Source organism: Argiope bruennichi, chromosome 9 (genome assembly GCF_947563725.1).
Source record: "Argiope bruennichi chromosome 9, qqArgBrue1.1, whole genome shotgun sequence".
Taxonomy (NCBI): Eukaryota; Metazoa; Arthropoda; class Arachnida; order Araneae; family Araneidae; genus Argiope; species Argiope bruennichi.
Genome location: NC_079159.1, coordinates 58577145 through 58598564, shown reverse-complemented (window position 1 = coordinate 58598564; position 21420 = coordinate 58577145). Strand labels below are relative to the sequence as shown.

Sequence of the window (21420 nt, the reverse complement as noted above, 5' to 3'; positions counted from 1 at the left end):
AACAGAAGGGATTGACAGCATACATTTTTAAATATTATCATTACCACCTTCCAAATGGAATCTAAAGGCATTTTAGTGTCATTAAGAACATAACTGTGTGGATAATTTACTTTTTGATTGTAACTTCCTTTTCGCTTCATTTCTTACGCGAAACATTTCTTAATGACAAGATTCTTTCTTAGCTTACGACCATGGAAGAAAATTATTGTGATAATTGTTAACACTCGCTTCCTTTGATGACCATAATAACGGTGGTAATAAAATCATGTAACCAATTTTGATGAAATACATGTTACGGAAACAAAAAAGTACTTTTTTTATACATGCGTAGTAATGATAAAGTATTTCGATTGCTTAATTATACTTTTGAATTTGCGGTATTAATTGGAGATGAAAATTGACGAAATCGATCCATTTGTTGAGGTTGGGGATCTCTGTCTAAGTTTTATTTTAGGATATCTCTGAAAAGATCGGAGTCGGAGGAAACAGGCGATTCTTGATGACATATTTAGAGAACCGAAGTTTTCATATAAAATAAAAATTGGTAAAATCTGTACATTTTACATTTACATTGTGGTTGGCGGACTAGTTCTTTAATTTTGATTATTACTTTAAATATATAAAAGGTAGATGTAAAGCTAGTCCCCGAAGGTAAATTTTGTTATAAAAAGGTATCAAAGTGTTCACTTTCCTCTTTCTGTCTCAATGATTTCATATTTGACAGAATCTAACATATCATTCGATCAATGATGTTGGTTTCCTATTTCTATGATCAGTGATACGAATGAAAGGGCCTTGAAATACACTTCGTCGTGAAACGGAATAAAGTTTTTGTTCTTCCATGTTCCTTTTCGCTTCCCACAAACATTGTTTTGCTTCACTGCGTTTGAAAAGGGCAAAGTTTCTCTGCCTAGATATATCTTAACTTTTATCGATTTCTTCACATTTCCTTTTCCAAAAAGTTTCTACTGAATATATGATATCCTTTCATTATTTCTCAGGTACGTAAATATTCTTTTTGCCTTTTTGTTATTTTTTTGTGGGAATTTCTGCTTAAATTTAATTCAAGATGCCCTTTCATTTCACCAAGAATGCCAACAATATCACCTCACCACTCGAAGATGACTGATCAGATAAACAATAATATAAAATAGCTACTGGCAGCCATCTTAATTTTTGAATTTGGCTACTTAGCATTGTTGACATCTTTGACAAAATAAAAGAGCACCCAAAACTAGATATTTACTATATATCTCAGGTTTATTTGAAATTATAATAAAAGGAATTACTAAACTAGCTAAATTGTTCATATAGGCTGTTTGCTCTCTCACAAAGTTTTCAGATTTTTCTCTATGTCTAGTGATTACTATCGTTTAAAGAATGGAGAAAAAATCATGAATAAATACTCATATCTAAGCAAAAATTTATTGCAAATCTCAGTTCTCTCATATATGAACCAGATGTGATAGTAAACCTATCTCATAAAGTATAATCGTTTATTTCTTCATCTTGAAACTTAAAAGAAGTAATAGGTAAGGATTTATAGCAACAAAGGTTGTTATATTAGATGTAGAAAGCAAGAAATTTCATCTACAAACACAAGAGCGCGCACAAAGATAAATTGAAGTTTCGGTCAGTTAGCAGTTACAGAGCAGTTTCGCTGATGCGCTTCAATCCATTTCAGGTTTCTAAAGTTCAAATTGAAGAGGTACAACAAAGCTAAGACTTCACACAATACGGAGTAATGATTAAATAAAAGACCCATAGAAGCCACAACAGAATGTGATTAATGGAGTTAGTAGATATTGAAGTGCTTCATTGTTCGAAGAGAAACTTGAAGATTGGTTTTGTTTGCAGTTATTTTTCCCTAAAACATTTTTGAAGAAGATATTAGATATCTTGTTATTTAATTGTAGGAAAATCCACAGCTTGTCCCTATAATAAATATATTTTTTGCACGAAAGAATTATGTGTTCAATATCGTTAATACTATTACTCTCATGACAAAGGGGATCATTTTGGAAGTTAAAACGATTCAAAAGTTCTGGTGTTATGATTGTTTTGCTGATTCGTCTGGCCAAAACATCTTCCCTGTGATTTTTTAACCAGGATGAGAGTGCTTGAATGCTAGGAATGTCTTCTAAGAAGATGAAATATTTTCTATTTCGATAATTATTGATTGTGATCTGATGCGTCACTTTTTTAAGGTTTGAAATAATATCTTCAGGTGATATCCATTCAATATTTTCTGTAACTTCTTTGGTTAAATGATCTGCAAGTTTGTTCCAGATTATGTTCGAGTGACCAGGTATCCACAGGAAGGATATTTACATATGAAAAAGTTTTCATATTTCAGAGAATACTATTATTTTAAATATAAGTTAAATATATTTATAACTATATAAGGCTTGTTAAGTTATTTATTTCATGTGTATCTGAATTATTTATTTGATTACCAGATTTATCAAAAGCTTTGAACAGATTTAATTTCAAATAGTAGGAAATTTATCAACTGTTAAATTCTCTTATTCTGTATTATCAATTAGCTGAAATGCACATTTAAATAATACACTTATCTTAAAACAATTGGAATCGTTTGTGATTGTTCCGTCTTAGAGACGCCTTTCCCCTATTCCAGTTGTAGTCATCAGGAAACCGGCGCATGCGCAGTTTCTGTTGAACTTTGATACGCTTCTTTTTTATTACTTTATGATTCAGAATTTTGTAATGCCTAATGAGAGATGTAACGGATGTGTTTCCTGTTGCTGTGTGTGCGCGTGCTTTTGTGATGTTCTGTTAATGTGCTTTAGTTGTCTTCGTCAGTAGCTGCTTTATGTATAATAAATGGAGAAAAGACAGATCAGGTCCCTTTTATTTGATTACCCACGAACATTTTGGCGCCCAACGTGGGGCCTGATCTAATGGAAAAGCAGCTATGAAGATCGAAAGGAATCAGTAACCAGAAAGGTGAGCGAATATTTTCCTTTATTTAAGAGAAACTCGGACATTTAAAATAATTTAATTTCATGGATTTGAATGTCCGAAGTTAAAAGGAATGAATGTAACAATAGAGTGAAATTTGATTTTTATATTTGAAGTTGAATTTTTGTTACATATTGATACTATATTCGCTTTAAGGATATTGGTTACTGATATAATTCTATTGAAATATTGATTGATAATGTATGAATAAATCTAAAATTGATATTGAAATTTGGTGTATTAGAAATACAATTTTAATTTGGAGTTTTTGAATATTAAATATAAGAACGATGGATAAACTTTCTAAATTTAGAAAAACCAGAGGGTTGCATAGATCTTCAGTTACAAAGTACATTAACAAAATTAATAGCGATTTGGAGGAGAAAATAGATTCTCTTACCACCAAAGATTTGCAAGAGGCCTTAAATTATTTGAATATATCGTCTACACAGTTAAAAGACTATGATAAACTTATACAAAATCTAATCAAAGATGATAAGGAATTCGAAACCGAAATTGAGTCGGCTTTCGAATACAATGAAAAAATCATAGTTTGTTTGTCCAAGTTATCAGCGCAATTAAAATGTTTACAAGACGAATCAGAGCGCCAATCAATAACACCAAATGTTTCTTTATTAGGCGCTACAGGAAATCCTAATTTAGATGCAATAAACAACATTCAGGAAAGTTCAGCCATCGTACCTGTAAACGAATATAATTTTAAGACCATAAAATTGCCTAAACTTACAATTGAAAAATATTATGGAGACCCCTGTTGCTGATTAGAATTTTGGAATCAATTTCAAAATTCTATTGATAATAACAAATCTCTGTCAAAAATAGATAAATTCTCATATTTAAAGTCACTATTAGGGGGTGCGGCCGCTATTGCGGTTAATGGCTTTGCGCTCTCAGACGAGAATTATGATCAGGCTTTAAAATTGTTGAAACAAAGATTTGGCAGAGAAGAACTGGTTATTAACGCACACATGTCAAAATTACTAAATCTTGTACCAGTAACTGATTCAAATAATATTTATGGTCTTAGGAAGTTATATGATACCGTAGAGATAAACTTAAGAAGTTTAGAATCATTAAAAGTTACTTCAGAGATGTATGGGCATTTACTCTATCCCATTTTAATTAAATTGATTCCCGAAGATCTTGTCCTTGAATTTAATAGAAAAAAAGTTGATAATTCGGTGAAGTTCGAATTTAATGTAACTGAATTACTAAATTTTTTTAAGAATTGAAATTGAATGTAGAGAATCCTCTGCGTTTATGCATACCGCAAAAGGCGATAAACGCAAAGAAAATTCGCTCCCGAAAGCGAAACAGAATCCTTTCAACAACTTCAGTCGAAACACAGCTAGCTCGCATGATATATTGCGAAGTCCAAGGTCAAGCGCAAAACCGAAAGATCTTCAATGTTTTTCCGCGTCAGCATTAAACGAAAATTGTTTATATTGTAAAGGAGAGCATCGATCGGAGTTATGTTCTCAAACCGACTTAGAAACGAAACTCGGTGTTTTAAAACAAGATGGCAGATGTTTTTTATGCTTGAAGCCAAAACATCGAGTTAATGAATGCCGCCAGAGAAGATATTTGACATGTGAAATATGCGGGAAGAAGCATAATAAATCTATTTGCTCTCAAGCAGAATCTAACATGTCCGATTTAAATAAAGATAATAAGAACGTAATTACCGCAATTTCACATTACGATAAAAACAAAAACTTTTCTCGCGGTAATATATTTCTTCAAACATGTGCAGCCCTAGTACGCAATGATGAAACAAACGAATTTGAAACAGTACGACTAATGTTAGATAATGGAAGTATGAGAACATTTATAACACGTGAAGTTTCAGAAAAATTAAAGTTAAAAGTAATAAGAAAAGAATCTTTATCGGTATACTCTTTTGGCGCTAAGCAAGCAAAGGAACATTCTTACAATATAGTGAGAGTAGAATTAAAAAACCGTGAGGATCCCTCTTTACGTATTGAAGTAGAAGCTTTGGTTACAGAAAACATTTCAGCCACTACTCTTCCTGCACCTAACAACAATATTACTAAAACGTACAATAAATTGAAACATTTACAGCTAGCTGATATTATTGATAATAGAGGCAAGAATATCTCAATATTAATTGGTGTAGATTATTATTATGAAATCGTTTCAGGCAGAATAAAAAGATTAAATAACAAACTGGTAGCGACTGAAACAATTTTTGGTTGGTGCTTGCAAGGTCACGTAGGTTTATCAAATGATTTAATGACCATGAAGATTGTAGTAGATGAAAAGGATATTTCGGACCAACTTAAACAATTTTGGGATCTTGAGAATTTAGGGGTAGAAGGGGTTGAAGAGGATGATTTCGAAAAACATACTGTAGATAAAGAAATTATGAAACAATTTGAAGAAAATATTGTTTATCAAAATAAAAGATATACTGTAAAGTTTCCTTGGAAAACAAATATGAAAGAATATTTAGCTAATAACTTTGAAGTGGCTAAAAGGAGGTTTTCGCATTTAAAATCAAAATTTATTAAAGATAATTCGTTGTTTTTAGATTATAAAGCTGTTATTGAAGATCATTTAAAAGAAGGTATCATTAAGAAAGTTATAACATGTGAAGAAGAAAAACCTTCATTTTATTTGCCTCACAGGGCGGTAATAAGGGAAGATAAAACTACCACTCGTTTGAGAGTGGTATTTGACGCGAGTTCTCATGCGAAAGGACAGTTGTCGTTAAATGATTGTTTACATACTGGTATCAATCTCATTCCAGATCTTTTTGAGATTTTAATAGGTTTTAGAGAACAGGCTGTTGCCATAACTGCCGACATAAAGAAGGCCTTTCTGCAAATACAGATTGCCGAAGAAGATCAGAATTATACTAGTTTCTTCTGGACGGAAGATCCGGAAAAGGAAGAAGAGGAAATTTTCAAGATGACTCGAGTTCTTTTCGGTGTCAAATCAAGCCCCTTCCTCCTTGCAGCTACAATCCAATACCATCTAAAGAGGTATGTAGAACAATTTTCTAATACCTGTCAAATGCTAGGAAAATCATTGTATGTCGACGATTTAATCTGTAGCCAAAGAGACTTTGATTCAGCTTTTAAAATAAGCCTAGAATGTTATAACATCTTTAAAGAAGCGAGCATGGAATTAAGGAAATGGAAAACTAACTCAGTTGAGCTTCGTGATAAATGGAGAGAGGCAGGTTTAGAAATAGACGAAGAAAAATATTCAATTAATGATAACTCTGCTTTAACTCCTTGTAAAGTGCTAGGATTGGCCTGGGATTCCGATTTAGATGTATTCCAGTTTGACACTCGAAGCTTAGAGAAATTCCTGTCTAAAAAGATAAATTCCAAACGATATGTTCTTCAAGTAGCTGGACGCATTTTTGATCCAGTGGGGTTTTTAGGACCTTTTACCATCAAGATAAAATGTCTAATACAGGATATTTGGTGCTTGGGATTAGACTGGGATGACCCTCTCCCGAAAACACTGACCACTAAAATAAATGAATGGTGCGAAGAAATAAAAAATTTGCATCTTATTAAAATACCTAGATATTTTTTCGCCGAAGCGAAAACCACTGAAATAGTTGAAGCTCAACTACATTGTTTCTCCGACGCCTCTAAGAGGGCATATGGAACTGTAGCGTACATTAGAGTCTTATTGAAAAACGGGGAAATCAAATCAAATTTGGTCGCTTCAAAAAGTAGAGTAGCCCCTCTAAAGACACTTTCGATCCCAAGGTTAGAACTAATGGGTGCTCTTTTAGCAGCAAGACTAGGCTGTAAAATAGTTAAGTGCATTAACTTTCCTGTTACACGATTCTTCTGGACTGACTCTTCAATTGTTTACTATTGGATGAAGGGTGACCCTGAAAGATTTAAGGTGTTCGTAAAAAACAGAATTAAAGAAATACAAAATATAACCAATCCCACTGAATGGAATCACACTCCTGGAACTGATAATCCGGCTGATCTAATATCAAGAGGGTTAACGGTACATGAACTGAGAAACCCTAACTTCTGGTGGCATGGGCCAAATTGGTTGTTAAAAAATGAATGTAAATGGCCTAAATTAGCTAAAATAAATAATGAGACAAATATCAAAGAAGACGCAGACAATTTATAATTGAAAAAGAATGTTCTAATAAGTTCTACAATAGCAAAAGTAAATCCATTAAATGATGATTTGATTAAAAGATATTCTTCTTTCAGCAAATTAATAAGAGTAACTGCATGGTGTTTAAGATTCTTACATAATTGTAAATCAGCTCTGCAAAACAGAAAGAAAGATAATTTAAATGTAAAAGAATTACAAAATGCTACAAAATCTTTAATAAAAATTATACAAATGAGAGAGTTTGAATTTGAAATAAATTGTCTAAAAAGGAATAAAGTTCTTCCAAAGAATAATCCCCTTCTGAACTTAAATGTATTCTTAGATAATGATGAACTTTTAAGAGTAGGCGGAAGATTAAAATTTTCTGATCTTCCAGATTCACAAAAATTTCCTCTACTCTTACCAAAGAAACACCATTTCACAGATACACTTATAGAATACTTTCATAAAAAAGCACTCCACTCCGGTGTTCAAACTACTCTGTATTTAATTAGACAGCAATACTGGATACCAGCTGGTCAAGCCAAAGTAAAAAGTGTAATCAAAAGATGCTTAACCTGTTTTAGAGTAAAAAATAAAACTATTCAACAGATGATGGGCGATTTACCAAGAGATCGAGTTATCCCATCTCGACCATTTGAAAAGGTGGGACTCGATTTCGCTGGTCCCATAATTACTAAACCTAATCTAAAAAGATCTAGGGTGACTTTAAAATCATACATTGCAATTTTCATATGTTTTAGTACAAGAGCTACTCATTTTGAAGTAGTGTCTGATTTGACTACTGAGAGTTTTTTAGCTTGTCTTAGGAGATTCATAGCTAGGCGGTCAAAACCCTCAATCATATGGAGTGATAATGCCACTAATTTTAAGGGTGCAAAAAATATTTTGGATTCTCTGCTAAAAGAATGCAAATTGGATTCCGTGCAAAGATTTTGTGCCAAGGAAGGTATAGTGTGGAACTTCATACCTCCAGCATCTCCTCACTTCGGTGGATTATGGGAGGCAAATATTGGAGCTATGAAACGGATCTTGTTGAAGGTGACTAAATCAACAGTGTTGACTTTTGAAGAGCTTACTACGCTGGTGACACAGATTGAAGCAGTTTTGAATTCAAGACCACTGTGTCCTCTTTCTGCCGATCCAGCTGATATTCAACCTTTGACACCTGGCCATTTTTTGGTGGGAGCACCACTGTTGTCAATACCAGAACCCAGTGATTCCTTGACTAACATTTCTTTATCTTCTAGATGGTCTCTCATCCAGTCTCTTAGATCCAAATTTTGGAAAAGATGGAGTCAAGAATATCTCAACTCCTTGCAGTCTCGAGCTAAATGGAAACTACCTGAACTGTACATCAAACCCGGACAGCTGGTACTCCTGAAGGATAATAGCAAGAGCCCCATGGAATGGAACTTGGCCCGAATTGAAAGGACATATCCTGGAACAGATGGACTAGTCCGTGTCGCAGACATCAGAACCCCTAAAGGAATTTTTCGGCGAAGTATCAACAGACTCTGCCCACTCCCTTTCGAAGAAGGTGTTGGACAACTGTCCAACGGGGGCCGGGATGTTCCGTCTTAGAGACGCCTTTCCCCTATTCCAGTTGTAGTCATCAGGAAACCGGCGCATGCGCAGTTTCTGTTGAACTTTGATACGCTTCTTTTTTATTACTTTATGATTCAGAATTTTGTAATGCCTAATGAGAGATGTAACGGATGTGTTTCCTGTTGCTGTGTGTGCGCGTGCTTTTGTGATGTTCTGTTAATGTGCTTTAGTTGTCTTCGTCAGTAGCTGCTTTATGTATAATAAATGGAGAAAAGACAGATCAGGTCCCTTTTATTTGATTACCCACGAACAGTGATGGTAACAGTTAAGTTCAGATGTAATTTTTTAGAATGGAATTTCTATTTCAGATTTTCTTTTAAAGTTTATTGATTTTAATTTCAGAACTATATTTAGCATACTTTGACTGTGAATGATTAATTCAGAGAATTGATATGATTTGAAAGCAAAAACTATTTTTTTCTGTAAATTTTTAGAAAGTTATCACGGAAAAAGTCAATATTTCTCTTAATTTTTAAACAATAAATAATTAACGATTCATAAACAATTCATTAAAAATATACAAAGTAAAAACTGTTTTAAAATTTAAAAATATACAAATAAGTCATTGCACCCAATGTTCCACACTTGTTTATCAACTCTGTATAATCTGATATGAAAATAAAATTCAGCTTGCTGCATAATATTTCTTTATAAACTATATTGGCTGTTTTTCCTTCTAATACCAAGACAAAAAGATTTTGTTTGGATGTAACTCTAGAAAGTACCACATAAAGTTGTCCATGAGAAAAACATTCTTCGTCTAAGTCAATTCCAGCAGTATGAAACATTTGTCCTTGGGATTTATTTATTGTCATGGCGAAACAGAGCCTAAATGGGAACTGAACACGTTTAAAGGGAAGCGGTAAATCTGCTAGAATGAGAATTATTTGGTATTGATTCTCCATCAATGAGTTTTGAATCGCTGTTTAAATTCAGATGTAAACAAAGAAATGTATCGCATATGCATACCACAGCTCTACTACTTGCGTATGCGCAGTTTGAGGTTTTCGCACATGCGCGAATAAGTGCAAAGCACAGATACTGCTGTTTTACGCATGCGCGAATCGTAGTAGGGAAATAATTAAAATCATAATTATCTAACTCTTTTTTTTATTTTGATATGATATTTTAATATACTAAAACCTTCCACAATAAATGCCCTACAAGATGGTACAAATATCTCCAATACCAGTTAAGTATTTCTCGAGTTTTTCTCTTTCAAACATATTTGCGCTTTCTGGAGACTTCATTTTATACTGTGTATAGATAACTGTATATGCATAGAAAAGTTTAGTAGCGACCTTCTGGAAATACATAAAGAAATAACTTGAGGTAAAAGTAAATCACTCTCTATGCCTGAAATTGACAAAGTTTTATATAACCTATAAATGTTATCCAAACATAGAAACATTTTACCTGAACAAATATATTTCTTTTAAGGAAAACACTCTTTTAAAAATATACGGATAAGACAGCCCTCACGATTCTGAAAAGAAAAGTTTTGTTTATGGCTGGGACAAGTAGAAAGAACTAATAATCCCAAGAGAAAGTGTTAAGATAATAGAGAACCACAGGATACGGGTTGCTCTTTTTACGTCGACTATCAACTAGAAAACGTGATAATTTTTGAAAGAAACTCTCAAAGATAAAAGAATCGCATCTTTAAGTTAGAAGGGAGAACTTTCTTTTGCATTCGCGTGAAACGTGAGTTGGAAACAAGATTTTGTTAAAACCATTTTAGATTTCCTTATTTTTTTTTTTGGGGGGGGGCGGTAATTTTTTGATTGAATACCTTAGTATTTTTTAAAAGAAAGTGCTGGATTTAGTTACGCTTTTCTTTTTTTTCAAAAAAAATAGAGTGCATTAAAAAAAACATTTTTTGGAGTTTTTAAACACGAAAATGCAATTACTACCCATTGCATTTACCATTTGAAAGAGCCAAAACAAGGAAGTCTGAAAAAGAATATCCAATTTCTTTTTACAACTAAAGAAAGTTTATTCCTAAAAAAGAAATTTTTATTTTAAGTGCATTTAAATTCAATGAAATGACAAAGAATTCTACTTTTATGCCTTCATATACAACGATGTACCTAGCTCGTGCATTGAATTACAAATTTTTGATTATTTAAGTCTGTTGTTAAATCAATTAAAAAGTGAAAATCACTCGACATGCCCATCTCGGGTAACTTTTAGGCTCTTATATAAATTGAAATAACTATAAATATCATATAATATTAGTTCATTAAAATTAAGTCTTAAATAAAGTCTTTAATGGTAACTTCCTGGAGCAGAAGATAATATCTGATTGCAATACAAAAAATTATTTCGTTTTTATGGAGTTAAAATAAAAGATCCTGAAACATAATAAATAATAAGCAGGAATGCCGCTGTTAGAAAGGCCGCGGTGGCCTGGTGGTAAGGTCTCGGCTTGTGAGCCTCAGGGTTTCAGGTTCGAGACCCGATTCCACCGAAGAACCGTCGTGTAAGGGGGTCTGTTACACGTTAAATCAGTCATGCCAAACGTCCTCCCGCTGGTGTGGTGTGATGTGGAGCTGGGGCTGCCAACTCAGGTGTAGTCCTCGTCATCTGACCACGGTTCTAAATTACGAGGTCCATCCCAAAATAGCCCTAGTGTTGCTTTACAACGGGACGTTAATATAACTAAATTAAGCTGCTGTTAGAAATAAGAGAAATTGAAGAAATTCATACCCTATTCAAACTTTAAAAAATAAAAATTTATACCTGTTGTCGAAAAAATTCGAACTCGATATTTTGACAAATCTCCCCGTTTTAGACCTTCCAGAGTTCAAAAAACACATTTTTCGAAAATGTCTGTCTGTGACTAAGATAATTCAAAAACAACTTGAGCTAGAATGTAGAAAATGGTATAGGGTCATTACATCGAATTTGCAGATTTCTATCAAATTTTGTGTAAAATCCGTTAAGAGAAAGTCCCGTCTGTCCGACTATTCGAATATAAATTAGCACCATAACTACAAAACGAAGAGAGCTCTATAGATAGAATTCGGTACACAGAGTTAACATCTATAAGATGCATAACATCTATAGCATCCATCTAGATCCCTGCCAAATTTTTAGCCAAATCCAACTACGAATAACTGACTGTCATTCTATGCTTTCAGAAATAAGTTATCACAATAATTCAAAAGCGCAGTGACTTCAATATCTCAAATTTGGTATGAGAATTTGTTACTTCAAGTGAAGTTTTGTGTCATTTTTTTTCTTTTACAATCGGTTGAGAAAAACGTGTCTAAAACAAAAATTCGATTTTTGGATATTATTAAAACATGCCTGGGATTAAACTCCCCATGTATCACACGATAGATTCAGTAAAAATGCTACATTCGCACCAATAGTTAACATTTCGTAACTATCGTACACCATTGTCTTGTAAGGCGTTCTCTGGCATGACATAGAGGGTTTTCATTAATTATTATCGGGGTTTCCGTACCTCATAACTTTCGAATAAGAAATATTACGCAAAAACCGATTACGTATTCGTAAATTACAACTCGAAGAATTTTATTAATGATATTAAAGTGTAAAACTTGCACGATTTGCGCTTTGTAGGCATTCAGCTGAAGGCGATTATGTATTCGTAAATTACAACTCAAAGAATTTTACGTGGCAACAATGCGAATAGGTGAACCAATCCCAGGGCCTCCAAGATCCCCAGATATAACACTGCTGGACTTCTTTCTATGGGGGTTTGTCAAGAACATTGTGTACAAGACCCCTGTGCCCTCCCTTGATGAAATGAAGCGCAGAATTGTTACTGCGATCCAAAATGTTACCCCACAAATGCTGGAGAACACTTGGAGGGAAATCGAATTCCGTCTCGATGTGTTACGAGCCACGAAGGGCAGCCATGTGCAAATTCATTAATCTTTTTAATATCATTAATAAAATTCTTTGAGTTGTAATTTACGAATACGTAATAGGTTTTTGCGTAATATTTTTTATTCGAAAGTTATGAGGTACGGAAACCCCGACAATAATTAATGAACACCCTATATTTATAAGAGAGTAGGCGAAAAAGTCTTGGAGAGATTACTATCCCTGATTTCTTTAAGTATTTTACCTCGAAAATTATCTTTAAAAAATTGAATGGAATTATTTTATAAATGAGGAATATTAATTATGGGATCTTTTAAGATCAAATGAATAGTGCGTGGATGACTCAATATATATATTTCCGAAATTCCGCGAATGAAAAATTCATCAAAAACATAGCAAAACATGGTGCTATGTACATCCTTGAGTCGAAGTATATCACTCCACTGATTCATAAATTGAATATGACACATCAAATAACTGAATAGTGGATAAACTGAGATTCAGTAATCTCATGTGCTATCTCTTCTTCTATCACCTGCCACCCGCAGAACTTCCAAACCTCTGTTAAGTTGTCAAGGCCGATAGATTAATATAATGAATTTTAATTGATGAACATCGGTTACGAAATTAATAGTAAATTCAATTGACCTTTCTATAAAAAAAATTTTGCTAGCCCTTATTCTGCAAGTTTCATTTATTGCTAAAATTTCCCTATTTTAAAATAATTAATATTAGTAACTCTGTGAATAGAAAACTTGGCTTCCAAAAAAATTCTAAGGTTTAGTCTTCATTGCAGTCTTTAAAATTAGTTTAATAGGCGGAAGCCGATATTTCGATGCATCAATAGATTTAATTTGATTAGCAAGTTCGATTAATTAATGGTAGTGAAATCAATACCTAAACTTTCCTGTAGCAATTCTCCTCATCATTAGATGCACAGCTAAGACAAAAATAGAATTTTTCACTAAGTAATTCGCAAATAATTGAGTATTCTATTCTGTGTTGATTATAGAAATCGCCGTGTTCATATTAAAAGATTTTTAAATGCGACAACCTATTTAACGTAATTTGAACTTTCAGTATTACATCTGTATTTTTATCGACTTATCAGTTTAATTATATCTTGTTTGATTTTATGTTTAGATTCACTGTAACAATAGTGTTGTTCAAATTCAGCAAGTACTCCCGACATCATAGTTTGCTTTTCTAAATGGTGTTGCAAATTTAACTCGAAATTTGAATTTGCCACCATTCGTGCAGTAAAGTGTTAGCAAACCTATTAAAAAAACCAGTTGAGAGTTGATAAGTTAGGGTTAGTAAAAATGGAGTGTTGCACGATAGAACAATATGTTAACGCAAGGTTTGAATCAAATAAAAAGAACAATTTTCTTTTCTTTAAATTGTTGTATTTTTATTGAATCGTAAAATGCACAGGATATGGAATAACACATAAGGGAAATGATCTTCATGGCTTTGCTGGTCCATAAGCACTCTTTAGTCGAAATTTTCCATGATCATTTCTCATAAATGTTGCTGAATTTCATTGATGCAGCATTGAATGTACTCCTTCAATCCATGCGTGCTCATGGGCTTGTTGGCATAAAGCTTTGACCTCAAATAACCCCATAAAACGAAAACCAATGGTGTTAAATCATGCAATCTAGGGAGGCAGTTCTCAAATTTTCGAACTGTGACATCAATAGATTTAATCTGACTTTCATTATTTTTGAAAAATTGTTCAACAATGAAAACACGTTTTTCAATCGTGTAACGGTCAGTTTTTACTACTTTACTCCCAAAGCAGTACAAAAGCTTTACAAAAACAATACATTACCTTATTATAAACCTTATAAATTTGAAAAGGCTCAAAGGCTTTAGAGCCATGATGGAATGAACTCCTAACAATGATAACAAATGGAATGCAGAAAATATCGTGATAAATAGGCAATGAAACATTGAACATTTTTCACATATAAAATTATGAAATCTTCAAATGTTTATTACTTGATCCGTTTTGAAGAAAATTGTTGAAAAAATATACATAAAAATATAAAAACAAAATGTAAGCAAAATGAAAAAAAGCGATTCCGGATAAAGGACTATTGCCTTTTTGTCTTTCTCATATGCATAGTGTTGAAAAAGTATAGTCAAAAAAATTCGAAATCGAGATTCTGACGAATTGACATTTTAAACCTTATTCTTTACGAAAAACACATTTTTGAGAAATGTCCTTCTATGACAAAAATAACCCAAAATTTTTAAACTAGACTGTTGAGATTTGGTATACGGTTTTTATATCAAATTTTCATATTTCTCTCAAATTTTAAGTAAAATCTGTTTAGAGGAAGTTTGTCTGTCCGGCTGTTCGAATATATGTTAACACGATAACTACAAAACGAAATGAGTTAGGTAAATAAGATTCAGAACACAATATATAACTATAGTGCAGATACCTGTCAATTGGTTTGAGCCAAATCCAATGGGGGGGGGGGTTGATTATCTGTCTGTCTGTACCTTCAGAAACACGTAAACGTGATAATTCAAAAACGCATTGATTTAAATATATCAAATTTGGAATGTGATTTTTGTTACTTCAAGTGTAGTTTTGTGTCAAATCTTTGTTTCAATCGGTTGAGAAAAATGCTTCTAAAGCACAAATTTGATTTTTGGATACAATTAATGGCGTGCCGGAGATTAATTGCCAAAAAACTGGCCAAGGTTCAGTAAAAATGCAAAATTCAAGACAAAAGTTAATATTTCGTAACTATTGTACTCCAATTCCATGCAAGGCATTCTCTGACATGGGAAATTTTGAATAGAATATGCGAGAAAGGTCTGAAAAGAACACTCCCGATGTTTGTTTTTTTCTGAAATTATTTACACAGGTGTTTGCTTTTATCAATATTAACAAAAACATTAAATGACTGCATTTATTAGCATTTACAAAATTGTATTTAAGTGTTTTTTATCAATATGTATCAAACTTCAGCTGAATGTTCTGCTTTTATCAGTACGAACAAAATTGCAATAAAATGTTTCGCCATTACCAAAAGGACTTCAATAATTTATTGATGCCAAATGTCCCATTGACTAGTAAAAAAAATTTGAAACCATTAAAACAGCCAGCAACTTGAAAAAGTAAAATAATAATAATAATAAATAAATAAAAAATACAAAATAAAATATAACATTTAAAGCTGCTATCGCAAATTTCAAATTATTATATATATATATATATATATATATATATATATATATATATATATATATAAAGAGATTTTTTTCTGTGAAGGAATACAGACTAAAAAGTCCAACTATTGATTCCTCGTGACCCGAAAATCCCCTGAAATTAGGCTTAGGAGAAATACCATTTTAGCAGAAAAGAACAACACAAAACAATAAATTAGAAGAATACAACCATTATTAAGCAAAAATACAATAATATAAAATAACCATATAATAACACTCAAACCAATTATGTAAGCAAAAAGGAAAGACATACCAGCAGCAGGCAAAAAAAATTCATATACATAAGCTCTCCCGTTGTGTTTCCCACGCCCTAAACTGCCCTAGCTAACGACATTCAAGGTAAAAAATAATTGGAGGGTCTCAGCGCCATCAATAGAGTTATTTAATATGTAATAGAAGGTCTATTTTTATTTAAGGTAAAGGATTAATCATCCCAAATCCCCTGTTTAATTAAAAAATTATTCACATACATTCATAGTTATATATATATATATATATATATATATATATATATATATATATATATATATATATATATATATGAAATAACTTCTTATAACCCTACTCTTTAGTGGCCAGAAAGGAGAATCGGGTACATGGCGGACATTCAAACCATGTTCTAACATTTTGTTGGCGATAAGTCGCCAAATGTGTCAACCTCCTTTATCATTTTCTAATAACCTTAAAAGTGAAAAATTGATGCCACAAAAGCAATAAATCACTGATTTTCTGCCCTTGCATTTTGAGACTTCAAAAGACCCAAACCAAAACAACATCATGGTATCACATGTTAAAAATCCTAACACATGATTTGTTTTATAACTTCGAGTAAAATTTATTCCATATAAGAAAAGAAAAAAAATCGGACAACGTGTTCAGTCGTGAATGCGTAACAAACAAAAGAAATACCAAAGTTGAAATAGAGTTTAAATCCACTTTAATTAAAGTTCAGTATATATGCTAAAGATGCTATCGTTCACATTTCGGAAAATTTTGCTTATAAATTGACTTTGTAGAAAGTATAATAAAACTAAAAATATCTAGAAAAGTCCTCAAGTTTTACCGGCAAGACCTGGTTCGTTCCATGCCAAAGATTAATAACTAATTGAAGACATTACTTTTACATTAGAATTCCAATAAGCATCATTAGAGTTACGTCTTTCTATTTTTCTATTGACGGAAAGCCAGGTTAATCGAAATCTCCGTGATTTATTTTCTGACTGGAAACGCAATCTAATGAAATTTAATGCAAAAGTGAACTCTAGAGGCTTTAAGAAAAATTTAATTGGATATGGCGCTTGCATTTTAGGAGCGGAATGTTAGTGCAAAAGGTTCTCAGCGATGGAGAGTTGGGGGGGGGGGTGAATAGCTCATTAGCTCGACACCTCCTCCTTGTACCAGTTCGTGGGAGGAAGAAGATAACGACATCAAAAGCCGAGATTTCGCTGCATCAATAGATTTAATCTAATTAGCAAATACGATTAATTAATAGCAGTGAAGTGAGTGCACAACTTTCCAATAGCGGTTCTCCTCATCAATGGAGTCGCAGTTAAGACAGAAACGGAATTTCGCCAAATGATTGAATTTTCTATTCTGTGGTTATTATAGAATTCGCTGTGTTCATATTGAGAGGTTTCAAAATGCTGCAACCTGTTTAACGTAATCAGAACTTTCAGCATTACATCTGGATTCTTATCAATCCAATATGTCTAAAACAAGATATTGATGAATATTAACAAACTGAATGTGATTCTGGTTATTATGCGATTCATCTTTCGGTCTTACTTCGCGTAATTTATTTCATATCATTATCATGTGAGAACATGATGTTGTTTTGGTTAGGGGGTTTTGAAGCTCGAAATCGCGTAGGCAATGAATAAAACATAAATGACAATTTTCAACATCATCTTTTAATCGCATATATTTTTTACCTGCTTTTACCAGTATTGCATTATTATTATGTAAGCTTGTTTGAAAGCAGATGCGTTTTTAAAAGGTTGGTCTGCTTTTGCCAGTATTGCTTTATTATTAAGTATGCTTCTTTGACAGCAGATGCGTTTTTAAAAGGCTGAGATAAAATTATGACATCATAACTGTTATTTCATCTCAAAATGGGTCGAGCTCCAAAAAGACCGATACAGAAGTCTCGGGATTGTTTCAAACCGGTTTAAACTGGTTAATGACTTAAATTAATTAAAGCAAATAATGACTTAAAAAATAATAATGTTCTCACATGATAACTTGAAATTTGCGATCGTAGATTTCATTTTGATTTTTCGTTTAGATTGTTAACATTTAAATTTTAAAATATTTTGGTAAAACACTATTACAACCAAATTACACAAAATATTTAATTCCGAATTTTAGTGTCCATTAACGTGTGGTGAAACTTTATAAGCCAGATAACAGTATTTGAACATGAGTGATCACTTTTGTCTAATGGTCATGTTACTCGGCTACGAGCCCAAACGTTGCGAGTTCGGTCCCCGCTATTAAAAAGTCGCTTTATCGGCGTATGACTCTGCGTTTTAAAGTGTAGATTGAAAACGCCCAATATTACATAAAATAAACATTTTTTTTTTATTTTAAGATATTACGACCAACGACTGAAAGTGCTTTTAAAGAAATAAAATAAAATCACACTAAATCAATTCCAAGTGACAACGAGCATCTTACTCCTTCTATTTTTTAATAACAACGTAATTCGGCGGCGTCCAGGCATAGGGATAGCGCATCTTCCCCTTGATCTGGACGTCCCGCGTTCGAGTCCCGGTGTTCTTCTGTGTTCTATCTGTGAGATGTGTGAATGTGCCCCCCTGTAAAAAGGGGTTGTGCAAGCAAATAAGTGATGCGTGAGTAGTCAAGTCATAATCTTGGCCCAAGTTGGCTCTACGGTAAAAACAAGAGGCGCGCCCCCTTAGGCTTAAATTGGCTGTCTTTGAACAGCGGGCTTTCCATGGCATGTGCCATAAGAAACAACAACAGCATAATCCTCTTTACCAGATGCAACAGCAGATAAACAGTTTCATTTAACACAAAACAATAGTTATAATATTTTTGCAGCAATTTCTTCTAAAACAAACATGAACAATTATAACAATTAAAAAATACAGAACACTAACAATTATTTATAACTTTCAAGACAGCCTAGAAAAGAAACGGAGTTACACCAGATAATTTGGGGGAAAGATGCATTCTACAGGATCATCCGCTTAATACATTTGCTTCAAAATAACGGTAAACTTTTCGAAGAGACCCAAGGAATAATCATAAAATTTTCATTTCATTCCTCTAGATGGGTCATCAATGGTTGCCTCATTTTTATTTTGCAGTCAACTTCAAAATGAAGCTGCTGTTTTAAACACCCTGCGTAGTTAAGAAGCATTAATACTAAGTCATTTAGGAGCTAATTATTAAGAATTTGACATTCATTTTAAGTAGTCAAAGCTCAAGAAAAATCAATCTTAACGTGGTTAAGATTGTAAAATATTTGGTTCTCATATGATAAAAACGTAGAACCGCTGATTTGAATTTGAAAAGATGATTCTCTGCAAGACTTTTTTTAAGTGGAAACAGAGAGTAACAGTGAAATCTAAAATCTATTGTAAAGAATATTTCCAATGATGACCTGCCCAATCTAATCTTTTCTATCTTAAGAAGATTCTAGAGTCTTTTCAAAAGCTTCGAACCAAAGTGCGGAACGATTTTGTTTCTTCCGTTTCCAAGAAAGTTAGGCACTTTGTTCATAAACAATGTCTTCAGGATACAAAAGATATTATCATTATTTCTCTGCTGAAATAGACAGTAGCTCAGTACAATGGCTTACTTTTTTAAAAAAATGTTATTCTTTGTCTATCTTTGAAACTTTTCACATCATTAGTTCATACTGAAAAGTTTAACAAAGAGAGATAGTTTAAACTTTGAGAGGAAAAAAATAAAGTTATGGGGCAGCACCAATAAAAGGCTTATTTATTTCTGTGTCGTTTAGAAACACTGTTTTTCGTGTATTTGTTGTCATGCATTTAATTTATCAATCATTAAAAAAGTATAGATACATTTTTATATAAAAAACATTTGTTTTTTATGCTTGTCAAAACGAAATGTTGTAATCGAATTATTGCGCACATCCTTATATGCAAGAATTCTCAAATTCTGTGCAATTGTATTCCCAGCAACAATACACTTTTTTAATATCTTCATAACTTAGATATTCATTGTGAGACTAGTTAAACTAAATTTTAAAATCGGTACGGGCCGAGGCGGGCTGGTGGCAACGTTTCGACTTCGGTATCGGAGGGTTTCAGGTTCGAAACCCCTTTCCGCACCGGTCGGGTCTTAACAGTGCGGAATCGGGTCACCGGCTTCTTACAAGAAGAACCGTCGTGAAGCGCCTTTGTTGCTCATCATATGTGTCGGAGCTAAATGTTCTCACTCTGATGTGGCGTCGAAGCTTAGCGAGAGTATGCCAGCTCGGGCGTCGCAATCGTCATTTAACGCGATTCAAAATTACGTTGCACTCTCCAATTTAGCCCTGGTGTTGTTTTTAAATGGTACGTTAATATAACTAAACTAGAATCTATGCGAGTGATATCAGCGGGTAAAGAATTTGAGGGGAAATGTTAAATTCCTTTACATGGATAATAATAAATTATGAAATAAAGATTAAATTTTAATTTTTAAAATTCCTACTTTATATTACATTATTAAAATTATGCTTTTAAAAATATCTTTTTCATTTCTCTTTTGAATAAATAGTGTAAATGCAAGTTTCTATAGACATACAACTATACTCCTAGTTTATTTCATTTGTATACAATACACTATGTATATAATTGTGTATTGTATTTGTATACAATACACTATGTATATAATTGTGTATTGTATTTGTATACAATACACTATATATACAATTATGTATTGTGTTTGCATCTATTCCAAAACAAAAAAGAGTATTCCCCCTTCGACGTTCTTATATACGAGGGAAAGTCAAAAAGTACTAGGGACTTCTGCGATTTCTCTTTCCAGGGTGTGATGATACTGTTGGTATCCAACTCTGAATTAGTTTGCAATAACTTGACTTCTATGCAACGCGTCACTCTTATCCCCGCTTTAGTCATCGGAGTATATCAGACCGTTAAATATGGCATTTTCCATTGCCGATCTGCACCAAGGAGGAAATGAGGGCAGTGATTCGCTTTTTGTTTGCGGAAGATGTTAAACCTGCAAAAATTATTCGTGGAATGCCATGAGCATTAACAGCTGTCTATCACGAAGCAAGATCTACGAATGGGTTGAGCGCTTCAAACGGGATAGAACTTCTTTATGTGACAACGAATGATCGGGCAGACCATCGACTTCAACACTGAGGACAATATGAAAGTCGTTGAGGGTATGATGTTAAAATACAGACTAAACTAGACTAAATTGAAACCTGCAATCAGATCCAAATGTCGTGGAAAATTGCGAAAAGATGTCATCTTGCAGCATAACGCTCAGCCACATTCTGCCCAATGAACGGTCGAAGCAATAAAGGAGCTGGGATTCGAAGTGCTGGAACACCTGCCATACAGTCCAGAG

At 33.1% G+C, this 21420-nt stretch overlaps 1 protein-coding gene across 2 annotated transcripts; it reads left to right on the top strand.

The window, feature by feature from the left end:
- The first annotated feature begins 2640 nt into the window (after positions 1-2640).
- LOC129984780 (uncharacterized) lies at positions 2641-8984 on the top strand. 2 transcript variants are annotated; one of them, XR_008785525.1, is made up of 2 exons: positions 2641-2967; positions 8379-8984. XR_008785525.1 is itself a non-coding variant. In XM_056094737.1 (2 exons), the coding sequence occupies exons 1-2, from the start codon at positions 4264-4266 to the stop codon at positions 8710-8712; spliced, it is 2079 nt and encodes a 692-aa protein (XP_055950712.1). In that variant the 5' UTR covers positions 3299-4263; the 3' UTR covers positions 8713-8984. The 2 variants fall into 2 exon arrangements, 1 of the variants encoding a protein (XP_055950712.1); XM_056094737.1 differs by lacking the exon at positions 2641-2967 and adding an exon at positions 3299-6008.
- The last annotated feature ends 12436 nt before the right edge of the window (positions 8985-21420 follow it).

What these genes read in the sequence shown, in the direction of transcription:
- LOC129984780 (XM_056094737.1), top strand. Translation starts at nt 4,264, where the DNA reads ATGCATACCGCAAAAGGCGATAAACGCAAAGAAAATTCGCTCCCGAAA. An exon ending in ATCCAATACCATCTAAAGAG is followed by an intron (nt 6,009 to 8,378) that starts GTATGTAGAACA and finishes TTTATCTTCTAG; the next exon opens with ATGGTCTCTCATCCAGTCTC.